Raw genomic sequence first — 16,451 nt, 5'->3', positions numbered from 1 at the left:
TTGTGAATCAGCCCACGTACAGATTTATTAATATAATATCCATGTGACATTGAAAATCTTGGAATGGTGTACGACACTTGAAGGATATTTGCCCCTGTGCTCTCCAGTGCCCCGTATGGTGGGATCGTGTTGTTGCTGCTCATTTATGATCCAGGCTCAGTGTCTTGTTTACTGGCACCAAAAATACAGAGGAGTACAAGGATTAGTACACCTATGATTGTGGCGATGATGCCACCAGCGATTGTTCCAGCAGGTGGAGGATTATAAACTGCAGAAAGACGAGAAGAACAAGGGGAAGAGCATTTCAACATTTATAATATTTATAACATTATATAACATCACAGATGTATGATTTCTCTTATGAAGAGACTAGAGGCAAGTGAGAAGATGTTTAAGTCCATATCTACAAAAGAGAAATTCGAACCAGTGTGTTAAAGTTTGAAATTTGTCGTAATTTGATGATGATGATTATTATTAGTAGTAGTAGTATTTAGTACGTACTCTGAAATTATTATTTAAATATTTTACATTACTGAATTCATTTCCATTTGAATATTCTGCATTTTCTGTCCTGAAGACTTTCCTGTGCTAGGAAATTTAGAAAGCCCTTACAAATAAGACTCCTTCCATAAATGTTAATAAATTTAATGTCTTCTAACCAAAACTAACATCACCACATCAATGCTTATACATTTTACTTTGTTAAACAACACATTTTAAATCTTAGTCTTAGATCATGTGGAGTGTCTGCTGTACAAGTCCCTGTGAACGAGCCGTTACTATAGAAACGATAACGCATTACAGCGAGCACATTAATATAACCCTGTAGTTCACATTCCAGCTGGAACGATTTTCCAAGCCAAACTGTTACACAAAAATAATGCACAATAATTCAGATTAGAGAATTCAACCATGCTGTAATTTAAATATTTCAAGGATATTACACTGTGGCACGAAGATATGAAGCTTATCTTCAAGTGGTGAGTGTATATATCATGAGTGAGTGAAGCACACAACGGAAAGTATTTTTGACACGAGAAGATAAACTTCATATCTTCATGCCATCGTGTAATGTTCTTTATATTATATGAAAAAAAAGTTAATAAAAAGAATTTTAATTTTGAACCAGTTCACCATTTTGACAACACGCTTCTATCCAGCCATCCATTATCCATAACCACTTATCCTGTGCAGGGTCACGGGTGAGCTGGATCCTATCCCAGCTGACTGTGGGCGAGAGGTGGGGTACTCCCTGGACAAGTCGCCAGGTCATCACAGGGTTGACACACAGAAACAAACAACCATTCACACTCACACCTACGGTCAATTTAGAGTCACCAGTTAACCTAACCTGCATGTCTTTGGACTGTGGGGGAAACCGGAGCACCCGGAGGAAACCCACGCAGACATGGGGAGAACATGCAAACTCCACACAGAAAGGCCCTCGCCGGCCGCTGGACTCAAACCCGGACCTTCTTGCTGTGAGGCGACAGCGCTAACCACTACGCCACCCCACAACACACGTCGAGTCAGTGGGAAAACACTGGGAGTGACGTCATCAGAGTGAAATATCAGGAATTATTCTATCCACATTCACTGGATATGAGCAATCGTGCACTCTACTACTAGGCTATAGAGATCTTGCAGTCACGTGACCGGAAAGTACACAACCCCCATCTTGTCGGTCAAAAACACCGCTGAATACTGCTGCACTCGTGTACAGAATGGATCAATTTCAACCGACGGACTACACGGCTCATTTTTATAATGAACAGATAACTAGATATATGTCTAAAATAAACGATCTACAGATTTGTGACCCTTATGGCTTACCGGACGGAGTTTTCACGACCGGATTTTGAACTGCCAGCGGAATACCCGGACGTGTATGATTACCTCATTAACTTTCCCTCGCTGTTCAGTGGTGAAGCACTGCGTACTTATAAATCTCTGGACAGTTTTCTTTACAGAAATTCAGGATTTGTCAGCGACTCAGATGTGGCATCTTGTAAACAAGAAAATAATCCTCATTGGATGGGTAAGTCACTTAAGTATTGAGTATAGCACTGACCAGCCGATTATAGAATAGAATAAGGTAATTCCAAATCGTCCGTGTTGTTTACATGGATCTGGCGTTGGAGAGGTAGAGGCTTGGCAGTGGAGGTTTGAGTAGCTGTTTTCTGAGCTTAGTCAACAGGCCGGCTCTGCCTGTAGCCTCGCTTTTGCTTCGGCTCCCGGCGCCGCCTCCTTCGCTTTGCTTCCAATAAAAATCCATGGAGACCCCGCTGGTCTCGCAATCTCGTCCGGAATGTTTTTTTTTTTTTTCTCGTCCGGAATGTTGTGCATGCGATGGAAATCGCTACAAACCGTCATTTTCTGCTGGAAACCAATGTCCAGTAAGTCCATACGGTTGTAGTGGATATTGAAGTCCGGTACAGACGAACAACACGCAAAAATACACACAAAAAACATAAAAAACGTGCACAGGTAGGGAGAGCTTGTAGCCGCAGCTGTTGTAGTAGAATTGTATATAGTAGGGTTTTCCAGAAGAAAAGGTAGAAGTAGAACCAGAAGTAGAAGTAGAAGGCGGAATATGGCGTTTGACCGACACGATGGCGTCCGTCACAATCTGGATCGGCTGTGACGTCACATGCAAGTGCTCCATAAGCTCATATACTGTGAGTAGAGAAAAACAAAATGGTGGAGCGTGTTGCTGAACCAACCGAGGATGAAATAAAAACTCTACTCGAAAACAAAACCCCAAAAATTATTATCAAGTATTTAAGAGAAACAGAAATATCTGAAAGAATAGAGTTTTTTTCCCTCCAGTATTGCCTGTTCCACACTCCAGTCCAGTCGGTGGCAGTAATGCATCTTTAAGTTGGTTTGCCAACCACCAAAATACCCAAAAGAAGAAGAAGAAAACCCCCAAAATACAAAAAAGCAACAAAACATGGAATAAAAGTATTTGATGGTAAGAACCAGGGCTTTGAACCGGTTCAAGGAACGAAAACGAAAACCGGGAACTTTTTCTATTTCACATGGAACAGAAACGAAACCAGAAACTTTATTATTTTTTATGTTCCAGAACAGAAACGCTTATTAAAAATAATGGTAACCGGTTAATACCGGTTTTTATTTCATTCCTCAAAGTTTCTGTAGCCTACAAATAAAAAAGTAATTATTCTCCTGCGCAAGTTTCTATGACCCGCTGGGGTTCACTTCCTGTGTGACGTTCGCTGACTGAATGGAGAGAGCAGGAAGGTGGACTACTATCACATCTCCATGTGATAATAAGTGAATTACTGAGTGTCTGAGCAAAGAAGAGCCTGAACGATGTAACCTCCCTATTGGCTGTTTGTAAAAATGTATCAGTTGTTGCCCTTTCCACGGGAATCATCGCGGGCTCGAGAGACGAGACCTGACGAGTTAGTTTGTTGGTAGCAGAACAAAATGTCTGGACACAAATCGGGTTTTCAGAAAAGGAAAGAAAATAAATGGAGGGTCGAAAATACAAAAAAGGAGGCAGAAAATGCAAAACGAGTTTTAAGGTAGGACAAATGGTTACTTTTCTGAGGCAGCCCGCCGTGGCTGCCTGCAGGCTTATTTATTATAGCCCATTTAGTTAAAATAGTTGATATAAAATGTTTATAGTTATAGTTATGTGATGGTTGTCCTGATTTAGACTTTTTTTTGGGGGGGGGGGGGGGGGGGGGGTGCGCGATGTTGCACCCGGGTCCAGATTAGGGCAGAACCGGCCCTGGCTACATTTCAGGTGTAGTTTGTTTTATGAATGTATGTACTTGCATAGATGTGTACTTGGTCTTCCAATATGGCGCCTAACAAAATCTCGCGGCGCGGTGACGTCATGCGGTAGCCCTCTATAGGGCCTGACTAGCCTTTGGTAACACACTAAACGAATTCTCTTTCATTTTTGACACTTTTTCTGTTTGTGTAGATGGGAAGACATACTGAGAATCCAAATCGCCAACATTTGAAATAATAATTGTTTTGAATTATTTCTTGTCTTATTTAATGAAGGTTGTAATAGAATTAGCCGACATTTGGCTTAAGCTGGATGAGACAGAGACATAATTTTATAGCCATTTGTTAAACAGCTGACAGGGAACGTAATTAACCGTTCTGGGAACGAAATTTTTTTGTTCTAACCGGTTCGGGAACGTCTATTTAATGGTGGAACCCAAAACCGGAAACGTTAAAATTCCGTTTCTGTTCGGAACGAACCAATAGGAAAAAAATTCTGGTTCAAAGCCCTGGTAAGAACGTATCTTTTTTATTTTTCAAGAATTATTATTATCACATTTTTTACAAATTGCTCCTATTATTTTGCCAGTTTGTTTACATTCTAAGTGGAAATTAATTTGTTGGACATTTTGTCTAAAGATTTTATTGATCAAATTTGCAAAAAAAATGCTCTGTTTCTCATAATGCAGTGAATGTGGATAGAATAAAACAGTTATTCCACTTAATCTCATCGTACATCTCGGTGCTACACGCCTCGTCGCCTATCAGCTCATGTACGACTCGATTTTGTGGAATAACTGTTAAATCTGTCCCTCAGATCTGATCTGTGATGTATTTCGTATGAAAAAAAAAGTTTTTCAGCATGAGAAGATAAACTTCATATCTTCAAGCCAATGTGTGATTTTATTTTTATTTTATCGACACATTCACAAACAAAAAGTCCCCAAGTTTATCAAAACCATTCATTCATCGATTTCCTCACAAGTGACAGATAGAGATTTATGCCCTGGTTTTGGTCCTCTTGTGAGAAAAGTTATCTCCAAATACTCTTAAAACACTAAGGAAACTCGGCAGATTGAATACTTTGAGAACAAAAGTTCATACAGCTATTCTTCGTTTGCACATGACATCACAGCTACAGTAATTATGCATGAGACTTTGAACCGGAAGTGGGCCATATCGGAGGATAAACACAAACTCACGTGATGCACATTTACAATAGAAGATATATGGTCCGCCATGTCCCGGATGGAGCTCAGATGAGAAACACAAGTGGCGTATTTCCCAGTAAAACACTCCTGTCTATATAATATATTATAATATAGTTTAGTTATATATATTTTGGACCTGGCAGTTAAAGGAACAGTCCACCGTATTTCCATAATGAAATATGCTCTTATCTGAATTGAGACGAGCTGCTCCGTACCTATCCGAGCTTTGCGCGACCTCCCAGTCAGTCAGACGCAGTCAGACGCGCTGTCACTCCTGTTAGCAATGTAGCTAGGCTCAGTATGGCCAATGGTATTTTTTGGGGCTGTAGTTAGATGCGACCAAACTCTTCCGCGTTTTTCCTGTTTACATAGGTTTATATGAGCAGTGATATGAAACAAGTTCAGTTACACAAATTGAAACGTAGCGATTTTCTATGCTATGGAAAGTCCGCACTATAATGACAGGCGTACTAACACCTTCTGCGCGCTTCGGCAGCGCATTGATATCTGAGCTCCGTATCAATGCACTGCCGAAGCGCGCAGAAGGTGTTAGTACGCCTGTCATTATAGTGCGCACTTTCCATAGCATAGAAAATCGCTACGTTTCAATTTGTGTAACTGAACTTGTTTCATATCACTGCTCATATAAACCTATGTAAACAGGAAAAACACGGAAGAGTTTGGTCGCATCTAACTACAGCCCCAAAAAATACCATTGGCCATACTGAGCCTAGCTACATTGCTAACAGGAGTGACAGCGCGTCTGACTGCGTCTGACTGACTGGAAGGTCGCGCAAAGCTCGGAGAGGTACGGAGCAGCTCGTCTCAATTCAGATAAGAGCATATTTCATTATGGAAGTACGGTGGACTGTTCCTTTAAGATCATCTTGACTGGTGGAGAGTGAGAGTTCAACATGACGCTCTCAGTTTACCGTTTAATGGTGATTTTTGTGCTGCGGTGAACAAATACAGTATCAGCATGTGAAATCTGAACTTTGTGTGTAACTGTTTTTTTATCAGTGTGTGAGACACAACATTTCTTTTTCCACAGAAGTATAACTGAAGACTTGATTAATGTTTTGATTTGTTCATTTGCAGTATTGGCTTGTCTATGAGGCAGGTGGAGCAGAGCTGTTCAACAAATATCTGTCATCATAAAGTTCACATTCATGACTCCACATGTATTAAATTCCACTTAAAAAAAAATTAATTACCTCATTCATGTAACCACCAATTTGAATTGTTCTTTTGGAGAGAGATGAGCTGATGTCCGTTGATTTCCGCAGCGTGTTCACTGCCTCATTTAGCTTCATAAAGTTACAGTATTATTGCACCTAGTGGTCAAAATGGGAACTGCAACAAACACTAATCAATAGACCTGTCTGTGAATATTCTCATTCATCCAGGTCATGGTTACCTCAAGGAAATTGAATTGAATGGAACTGGACTTGGTTTTAAGTCTTTGAAGACGTTTCACCTCTCATCCAAGAGGCGTCATCAATTTATTTCATCAGCTTGTCTGATTAGACTGGGCTAGGCTGACCAGCTGGTGTGAGTACCCAGGTATTTAACCTCTGTGGAGTTGTTATCAAGACCACTGACGTCATTGTTTCTTTAGTGCTCCAGGGTGTGATAAAGTTGAGGTCACATGGGTCATTGATCCTCTCAATCATCCTGGAGGCTGGGTGTGAATGGTGTTAGCAGCCTAGAGGGTCACTAGGGTGCCTCCAGTGACCCTAACAACCTACAGGATGGCTGAGAGGGTCAACGACCCATGTGACCTCAACAACTCTCCTTAGGGCCTCTGCATGCTCTTGCGACAAGGCTTTCGCAGATAGCTTTTCGCAGACAGTTGTAATTTATCGTTGAGCGGGGAGTAATAGGCGTGCGCGATGTTATTCACTGCCACAACACAAGGGGGCGCGAAGTTGCGAAATCGCTAAGAGTAGTTGGTGGGTGTGGTTAGTGGAGTGTTTATCCTCCGGTTACTTATAATGACTAGAACTGGAGTCGTATAGATGTACGTACTTCCTCACTTCCTTGATCAACCGCTCTTCGTGCTGCTCCATCTTCAGTCGTGTTTTTAAAAATGGCGGTCGTGAAAACAAACCAAACCGGGAAAGTAGGGAAGCGGAAGTGCGTGTACAGCGGATGTAGAGTGGACCAATCAGAGCCCTCTTGTCTGCGACGCTGTCTGTGAGGCTTCTGCGGTGGTCACAATTTTTGGGAGGTGCGCACAGAGCATCTGCGAAGGGGGGGGGGGCTATGCAGACGCCATTTGCGACGCCATCTGCGAGGACTGCGTTGTCAGCATAAATTGGCCTTTAGGGTTGCTTTTGGTCCAGTAGAGGATAAATACCTGGAACTCCCCACTAGTCAGACAGAACTGAAGAAGCCTTTCAGATGAAAGGTGAAACGTCTTCAAGGATTTCAAGCAAGTCCAGTTGCCTTCTTTAGCACCTACGGTCTTGGATGAGAGGTGAAACGTTTTCAAAGACTTAAAACCAAGTCCAGTTGTGTTCGATTCAATCTCCTTAAAGCTAATCAATAGAGGCCCATTGGGACAGGAGTAATGCTGCCTATGCTTGGGGGCAGAGCACAGATTTTTAATGCCTAATTGGATTGGTTTAAAAATATCACACTCTTATTTTATAGCAAATCATTAAGTTGAATTAAATCTAATAATTTTCTGCAAACAAAGGAAAAGTGAACGTGCTGACAGTGTATCTATGAGGAAAAGAGGGATTATGGAGTGAATGGTGTGTATCTCAGAAACACATGTTTCTCACACAAAGTCTGAGGCTCTCTTTTCTACTGCCTGAAGTTTTGGGTGAGTTTCTGGTCTTTTGTGTTGTTATTGGGTTGAAACCTGATAAACACCTGCTGTATCAAACACAGTTAAAGAAAAGCTGCTGTGAAATGGGAGGAAGTGAGGAAATGGTACGTACTGTAGATGCCTATCACGTTGCTGTTTTCTGTCCTGACCTCGCTGGATGATAGTGTATGTACGTAGCAGGCGTACTGTCCCTCAGTCACTGGGTTGTATAACCTCCTTTCCACTTTGTATCCTGGTTGGGTTCTGGTGGTGTAAAGGTCATTTCCGTTGTGTGTGAAGGTGATGTAAGCCTGGAAAAGGAATCTGTTTATATTATACTGTGCGAATACTGAGACCTGATCAAATGTTGTGAGGAAAACTAGCTTTCTTACAGAATTAATTGCAGATGATTCAAAAGCGCATTCAAGGGTCACGGACTCCTCAGTCTTGATGTACACATGTGAAGCCGTATTGCGTTCGGACAGAGAAAGCTTCGGAGGAGGAAAGGCCTCTGCCAGACAGGAGGAGCACAAATTCAGAAAGTACTGAAATGGGATTGTTTTAAACATACAACACAAAACATACAATACAATAACAATGAGTAATGTAGTTGGAATATTTATAAAAGTCAAAGTCCCTTCCACGCCAGGATCTGGTCTTCCCAGGCAGTCTCCTGTCCCAGTACTAACCAGCTCTTTGAGTCGCATGGGTGCAGTGCTGATCTCCGTTTCTATAGCCCTCAGCCTCTCGCCTATAGAAAGCGTGCACGTGACGTCACAAGGTCACGTGATATTTGTTTATCTGCCATCTTGGACGGCATGGCTGCGCATAGAACTTAGACGAACCCGTTCTAATTATCAAGTGTGTGGGAGTAGATCTTTCGAGAATGGTTATATCTTGTTCAGCATTTGGTTGTACCAATAGACAGGGCCAAAAGGAGGGCGTGTCATTTTATAGATTCCCCGCAGACGAGGAGAGACGCGCAAAATGGGTGTCCGCTGCACCACCTATCACCAAGTTGTGATCAAAAAAATATAACTGGTTTTCACATGGACGTGTAATATTAATGTTCTTAATAAAATATGCATACAAATGCATAACTTGTTTATAAAGTTCTTCCTATCAGATTGTATAAAGTACTGAAAAAGAATATGTATGTTATTTTAGGCACATAGAGGTGCAAGAAAATATTTTTTTCATTTGTTTGAATATAGAAGCTGGACATATCTGTGACCCCTATACATTTATATCTGATATTGAATAATAATTCTGCACAGATAAAGATAGCGGTGATTTGTGATATTTAAAACATACATATTTACAACCCTGTCATTATCTGGAACTGAGTTTAGATTTCGAACATTCTTACAATAAAACGTCCTGCATAGTCTCTTTATGATAAACGTCTTAATGCCACTTACCCGTGAGGTTATCAAGTAGACATTCTTCTTCGGAACCTTCCAGAGGTATAGTTGGGATACCCATCCCGCAACAAAATATTTATAAGCTTCCAGGCTCCTGTAAGCTTTGAGGGCTTTGCCAGTGTAACACGATTCACGATTAACAAGAAAATTGTAAATGTCGTGGTAGGCCAGATCGGGCAAATCGCCGGCACCACAGCTCCGAATTTCCCTGAACAAGGATTGCGGCAAGTTGTATGGATCTGCAATCCCCAACCTGGAACACTTTTCCACGTAACGCTGCCTCACGTCACCTTCAAGATGCTGAACAAACTTACAAGTAATCGCGCGATGTAGATGGGGTATTTTCTGAATTTTCTTGGGGATTACTCCCTGGATCCATTATGCTCGCGCAAGGTAAACAATCCTGAAGCCGTCCAATATGGCAGAGTAAACACAGACGGGTCACGTGACTGCACATCCTCTATACAGCTAGGGTTACAGTGTGTGTGTGTGTGTGTGTGGGGGGTCCTCTGGTAACCACAAGAGTTTGACTTCCCTACTCACATCTGTATGGCAGCGTGCCTTGCCAGATGACAGTAGGTACCATTTTTATGATGGTCTTTGGTATGACCCAACCGGGAGTAGAATTTGTGATCTCCCGGTCGAGAGGCAGACACACTAACCACTAGGCCAACTCATGATGATTTATAAAAGTTATCTCCAAATACTCTTAAAACACTAAGGAAACTCAACAGATTGGATACTTCGAGAACAAAAGTTCATACAGCTATTCTTCGTTTGCACATGACATCATAGCTAATTATGCATGAGACTTTGAACCGGAAGTGGGCCATATTGGAGGATAAACACAAACTCACGTGATGCACATTTACTACAGAAGATATACCCGAGAGGTTGTTATGCTCAAGAATTCCTTTAGTTTCTTCGCTATGCAGACTCTTTGTGCTGTAAGTGGATGTGGGCACAACTCTATTCGAGACAAGGGGACTTATAAGTTCATTAGAATTCCAGCAATTATAAATAACCAAGGAGAAAAACCAAGAGAGCTGTCCACGAAGTGTAGACATCACTGACTGTCCAACATAAACCGGGCTGATCTCAGTGATGAGAAGGCAAAAACCATACGAGTCTGCAGTGAACAGTTTATCAATGGTAAGTGCTACGAATGAGTTATTAATGAAAGATTGCAATATATAAGAAATACTGGATCGTTTAATAGTCTGGTCGTACAGAAACTCGCCGTGATCATCGAGTGTGTGAGCCGACAATCAAAGGCTTCTATGATTATTTCGTTTTAAAAAGAGCTGTATATCATTTTTGATGATGATGCTTTTATTTTGCTTTTTCTGTCCATTAGGGAAACCAGCTGACCTCTACAAGTTTACGGATCCAGACTGGGCTCCAAAATAAAATACAGGCCACAACAAAATCAAAGATGGTACTAAAGCAGTAGCTCGAAATGCTCAGCTTACAGAGTGCAAAAAGAAGTGCAAGATTATTGAAGAATCTTCCCAAACGATCACAGAGTCAATCGAACAAGATTCATGTCAATCCACTACCACACACCCTGCAGCCTCGTTGCCCGATGAGGGCTCGTTTAGAACTAAATATATTATATAGTGTGTTAGATCTCGATCTTCTGAAGCAGTCAAAATGATTGTTTTAAAAATAGATCTGAGAAATGACTACAAGCTTCTAAATGTAACTCTTGGAAAAGCCATTGAGTGAGTTAAAATAAGTCGAATAAGTTATGTTATTGCTTAGAATGCTGTTTACAGACACTATATTGTTTGATTGTATATCCTTCAACATGGTGGCGGTCATTGACGCAAGCAGTTTTGGTCACATGGTTGCAAACGAAGAATACTATTGAGAAAAATTTGAGTATAAAATAACTTTTTTGCTAATTTGTAACTTTTTGCCCAAAATTATTCATGCAAACATTTAGGCATGTAATGATATATCCTGAAACAAATTTATAGTGATTTGAATTGATTAAATTAAAAAAATGAATGGTGATTATAATCAGGTTGCGTCATTGCTTAGGTTTTCTGAGCTGTAATTGTATTGTTTAGACAGCTCTATATAACATACAATAATGGGAATACACGTGACTTCACTGGAGGCAGACGTAATACAGCTCTAATGCCACAAAAACACACACAAAATAAAATCAGATGTAAAATGTGGAAGGACTGCTGTGTGATTGTGTACAAGCAGATTTAACAAGATATCAGTGCTCTCTCTCTTTTTACAGACCGCTGAAAGATAAAGAAAGGAGAAGTAAATAAAGTACAAATGTTCAAAAACGTTTATGAAGGGCCATTTTTAAAATAAGCTTTTCATTTTTAATAAAATGAATATTTTAGTAAATGTTATTATACTTTAATTCAACCTTTACAAATTAAATAAATAATTATTGTTGGTTATTAAAAAAATGAAGCAAGAGGATTTTTTTCATTTAAGAAAAAGAATATTTAAGTTGATAAAGTATAAGGAAATAAGTGTTGCATTTTTTAGTAATAATATATTTTCTACATGTAATTTTTTTTGCAAAAATATCGTGGGGAAATTGAATAGTGAATCCAATATTATGAATCAAATCAAATCATGAACTGGGTGAATCATAACATGCCTAGTTACAAAGATTAAGGTTAGGATTAGGATTAGGTATTAAACAAAAAATATAGAATTATGGAAGTTTTTTTGGAAAAGATAATGAAGTTAAAATTGTTTCTGGAATCCTAAAAACTGTTCTGTTAAGCATGGTTAGGGCTGGGGGTGAGGTTAGTGTTTCTACATTTTCTGACAAAATCCAATGTATTCCAACTACATAGAAATTTCCATAAAATCAGGTTGTAACACTGAGAAAATTAGCTTTAAGGATTTTTTCCCCCCAAATGGTCCTAGAACACACGATGTTTATAAATATGTTAGCAATATTGAATATAGTCTGTTGATGCCACATCCTCAGTGTGTCCTGGTGTGTGTCTAACCTGAGCAGATGATGCTGAGTGTCCCTTGGTCACATAAACCTGCTGAACTGAAAGGACACTCTGCGATCTTCTTCTCATTTCCTGTGCAGTTTGGTGTTCCTATAGCATCTGGAGATTTATCAGTAAGCCTGTTATGGGATATCGCACGTCCACAGCCAAGCTCTCTGCAAATGATGTCAGCCGGAGTCTTAGAGATTTTGGACATAAAACAAAAGGGTCTCCAATCATCTCTCACTTTGACAACTGCATTTCCATAACAGGTCCCTGAACGAAAATTTGGGGGAACCAGACGAACCGGGAGCTCCTCTGAAGTAAAAAAGCACTCGTTAGGACTATGTTAATGAATTATACTGATGCACTGTGTGATTTGGAGCTGTGTTGGTACCTGGCATGGCTGTAATGAGTTTGGATCTGGAGCGCAAGGTTCTTCCATTGAAGAACACTTCCATTTCACAGATAAACTCGTACGTTTCTCCGGCGTTTTTTCGCGTGATTGAGGCTCCCCATTCCCCTGGAGCGAGATCTCGTGATCCAACATATCTGAACGACTCTTTGCCAGGGCTGATGGGAAGGAGACGGTCGTACACGTTCAATGTGGTGTTTATGTAGCCAGTCTGTGGTGTTTCACACTGCATGATGTACTTTGCCCCCACAGGAAACACAGGTGGAAAGAGAATCAAAATGGGGTCAAACAGAGCAGCTAGAAGACAGAAGAACAGAAGGTGAGACATTTTTAAGAAACTTTTGTCATATTTAAAATCCAAATTAATCAGATTTAAACCTCTGATATACAGCTGAGTTTTTAGATGTTATAGTCATCAGAACATATAGCTCCTGAACTTGTTCTTGTTGTTTTATAGAATAGTCATGAACAATCATACAACATTTTCAGATGCACCAACATTACCAAGATGTTTGCATGATCTGAGTTAAAGGGGCGACTAAGCCTTCCCACAAACCTCTGCACCAAGCAAGTATTGAGTCGCCATTTTTGCATCCATGGATATTCCACAGTTTGAGAAACAATCCATAACAATCCTGCGACATCTTAAAGCTAGACTACCTTTCAGATTTTTCAAGTATAGGTCATAAAAAGAATTTTCCCCGACACCCAATTATTTTTGTTTAGTGACCAAAAGCTACTGAATTCGAATCACAGACTTCCAATTTCATTAGTTTTTTTTTTAAATAGAACAATTAATGAATTTATCTCCACATGTCCCTAAATTCTCTGCTATTTTTTCCTGCTTCACCATGACCCAATTCAAGATACTACGTCATGCATGACGTGGTGGGCTTTCCCCGTTCACGCAAGGCATTGTGGGATACAAATTTGAAACAGGAGAGAAAAATGGAGGATGAGAGTGTGTGAATGAAACGTGAAAGAGCGACTACAGTAACGGAAAGCGAGAAGAAAAGATGTTATGTTATATACGAAGGAAAGGAAACGCAGAACCAAACTAATAAATATGGGCGCTCAGCGAGCACCTCGGTGTGATCAGCTGTTTGTTTCGCGACAGAATGATGGAACTGTCAGTGCACACTCAAAGGGAAACCTGTAGATGGCAGTAATGCAACACTGTGGATGCCAGCTGCCGTAAAACCCAAAAGAAGAAGAAGAAGAAGGTAAACCTGCGCATGCGCACACGGACTTCCTCTGTCTGCTTGACTGCATGAAGCGAGAGATTTCATGCACATTATTTGCTTTAATCCCCTCAAATTAAATAACTTCCCAGCCACAGAATGGCCTATTTTGTGAGATATTACAGAAATAAACAGATATCACAATCACCACATTTCAGACGGAACTAAATTTCACCGATTTTATGAAATCAAAAGGCCGTCTCGCTTTAAGCTACAGATCATAAATTGCAATGTGAAATTGAAGATATTTTGTCAAAGTAGTTATATTTTAAATTCTTCGGACTGATCCATTCTGTTGTCGGATAGTTATTCTGTTATAAGGGACCAGAACCGGCCTCAGCCAGTGACCATGCTGACCATGTAAAAGTCCTTCCCACGACAAGCAGTCTCCCGTCCCAGTACTAACCAGGCCCATAAGGTGCATTGGGTGGCACTGATCTCCGCTTCTATAGCCCTCAGCCTCTCGCCTATACAGCTAGGGTTACGGGGGGTGTCCTCTGATAACTGTGAGAGTTTGACTCCCCATGTTAGGACTGGGACTGTTTTGGCCTCTAGAAGCCGCTGTTATTTCCATCTTGTCATGTTTGTTTTGGCCTCTAGAGGCCGCCACTGTGTTTTTGTGTTTGTCTTCATTGCCTGTTTCCTGCCCCGCCCTGTTCCTTAATTAGTGTGTATATAAATACCCCTCTGTTTGTCCCCTTGTCACGGAGTCTTTTTCCTATGCTATGCCTGTTAGTGCTAGTTCCCTTTGTTCCATGTTCCTTGCCTGTGTCTTTGTGGTTTTGGTACTTTGCTTTCTTTTTGGACCTTTTTGAATTTTGTTTGTACCATTTTTGAGATCTTCTGAGCGTTTGCATTTTTGCCTTTTCTTATTTTTGGACTTTGAACTTTTGGATATTTTTTATTTTCCCTTTATCTTCTGAGCTTTTGGATTACTTTTGTTTTTTGCCGTGGATTGTACATTTTGTAAATAAACTTTTTGATACTTTTCTACTTCCGCCTCACGCCTCTGCACTTGAGTCATCCCCCTGGTGGCCTAGTGAGGGTTTGCTGGATTATCACACCAGCGAACCAGGTTCGAATCCCAGCAAAACCCTAACAGAAAGACTCCATCATGACCGACTCAACAAAGGCTTCTTCATCTGTCTACCCGGCCAACCTTCAGGGAATGATGGCTATGTTAACATGCCTCGGATCCACCATGGACACTCATGGACGGACTCTCGCAAGCCAACGTGAGACCCTTGCTCGCCACGAGGTACTGCTTCAGCAGATTGGGAAAACCCTGGCACAGCTGACTTCTCTGCCCCCATCTCCTCCGCCTGATTCTGCTCCTGCTCCACCATCCACTCCTGCTCCAGTGCCTCCTGCCATGCTGCCTTCTTCACCTTGCGAACCCAGCCTTCCTGCACCACAGAGGTATGATGGCAAGCACAGTGAGTGTCGAGAGTTCCTTACCCAGTGCCAACTCACCTTTGAGCTTCAGCCTACCACCTACACTACGGATTGCCGCAAGATTGCCTTTGTGATAACCTTATTAGCTGGTAAGGCGTGGGCCTGGGCCACTGCTATCTGGCAGAGACAGGTTACCCGAGTGCTCTGATTTCCAGCTGTTTACTGAGGAGATGCTTCGGGTCTTCGATCAAGCAGACATCAGTAAAGACGCAGCCAGAAAGCTCATGTCCATCCGGCAAGGGGGAAGCATCGCAGACTACGCCATCTCGTTCCGAACGCTCGCAGCAGTAAGTGGATGGAACGAGACTGCCCTGGTGTCAGCCTTCCACCATGGTTTGTCTGACCCCATCAAAGATGGCCTGGCCTCTATCGGATGCCCAAGTGACCTCAAAACCCTGATCTCACATTCTACTCGTCTGGACAACAGGATGAGAGAACGCCGCCAAGTCCTGAGCCTCCCCGGCCTCCCTGCCTCTACCTGGAGCCCGTCTACCTCCTCCAGTGACTGTCCAGAACCCATGCAAGTGGGTCGTACTCGCCTCTCCGCATCTGAGAGGGAGCGCAGAAGGAGGGACAAGTGCTGCATCTACTGTGGCAAGCCTGGTCACTTCCGAGCATCATGTCCCGAACTCTCGGGAAAAGGACCGCCCCGTCCAGCCAAGGGAGGGTTGTGACGGGGCCTACCCTCTCTCAAGGACTTCCTGGCCAAGGTATCTACATCCCGGTTTCCATCTCCTGGGGTGAGTCCGTCCACTCTTGTCAAGCCTTGTTAGACTCCGGGGCGGCTGGAAACTTTATGGATGTTCACTTCGCCCAAAGTATCAATGTCCCGACTGCACCTCTTGAACTCCCACTGTCTGTGTCTGCCCTGGATGGCCAAGCCTTAGGTGACGGAAGAGTCACCCAAGTAACTTCTCCAGTCTCAAGGTCACAAGGAAGAAATATCCCTGCACCTGATTGCTTCACCTCTCCGCATCTGAGAGGGAGCGCAGAAGGAGGGACAAGTGCTGCATCTACTGTGGCAAGCCTGGTCACTTCCGAGCATCATGTCCCGAACTCTCGGGAAAAGGACCGCCCCGTCCAGCCAAGGGAGGGTTGTGACGGGGCCTACCCTCTCTCATATAACTGTATGGGATACAGG

The 16,451-nt window shown here is 42.0% G+C and overlaps 1 protein-coding gene across 4 annotated transcripts in view; it reads right to left on the bottom strand.

Annotated features, from left to right (window-relative positions):
* Positions 1-16,451, bottom strand: part of si:dkey-195m11.11 (uncharacterized) — a 37,258-nt gene continuing 20,807 nt past the window's right edge. For 3 of the 4 annotated variants that reach the window (XM_060920235.1, XM_060920233.1, XM_060920236.1), the window contains 5 exons: positions 12,597-12,911; positions 12,212-12,517; positions 8,184-8,302; positions 7,925-8,102; positions 1-268 (listed from right to left, as the gene is read on the bottom strand). In XM_060920235.1, the coding sequence (XP_060776218.1) occupies positions 144-268; positions 7,925-8,102; positions 8,184-8,302; positions 12,212-12,517; positions 12,597-12,911 (1,043 nt within the window). In that variant the 3' untranslated portion in view covers positions 1-143. The remainder of the gene's footprint in view (positions 269-7,924; positions 8,103-8,183; positions 8,303-12,211; positions 12,518-12,596; positions 12,912-16,451) is intronic. The other variant, XM_060920234.1, reaches the window with a different exon arrangement.

The sequence above is a fragment of the Neoarius graeffei genome, chromosome 4, assembly GCF_027579695.1.
Source record: "Neoarius graeffei isolate fNeoGra1 chromosome 4, fNeoGra1.pri, whole genome shotgun sequence".
NCBI lineage: Eukaryota > Metazoa > Chordata > Actinopteri > Siluriformes > Ariidae > Neoarius > Neoarius graeffei.
The sequence above is the reverse complement of the archived record's forward strand: the minus strand, read 5'-3'. Positions and strand labels throughout refer to the sequence as shown.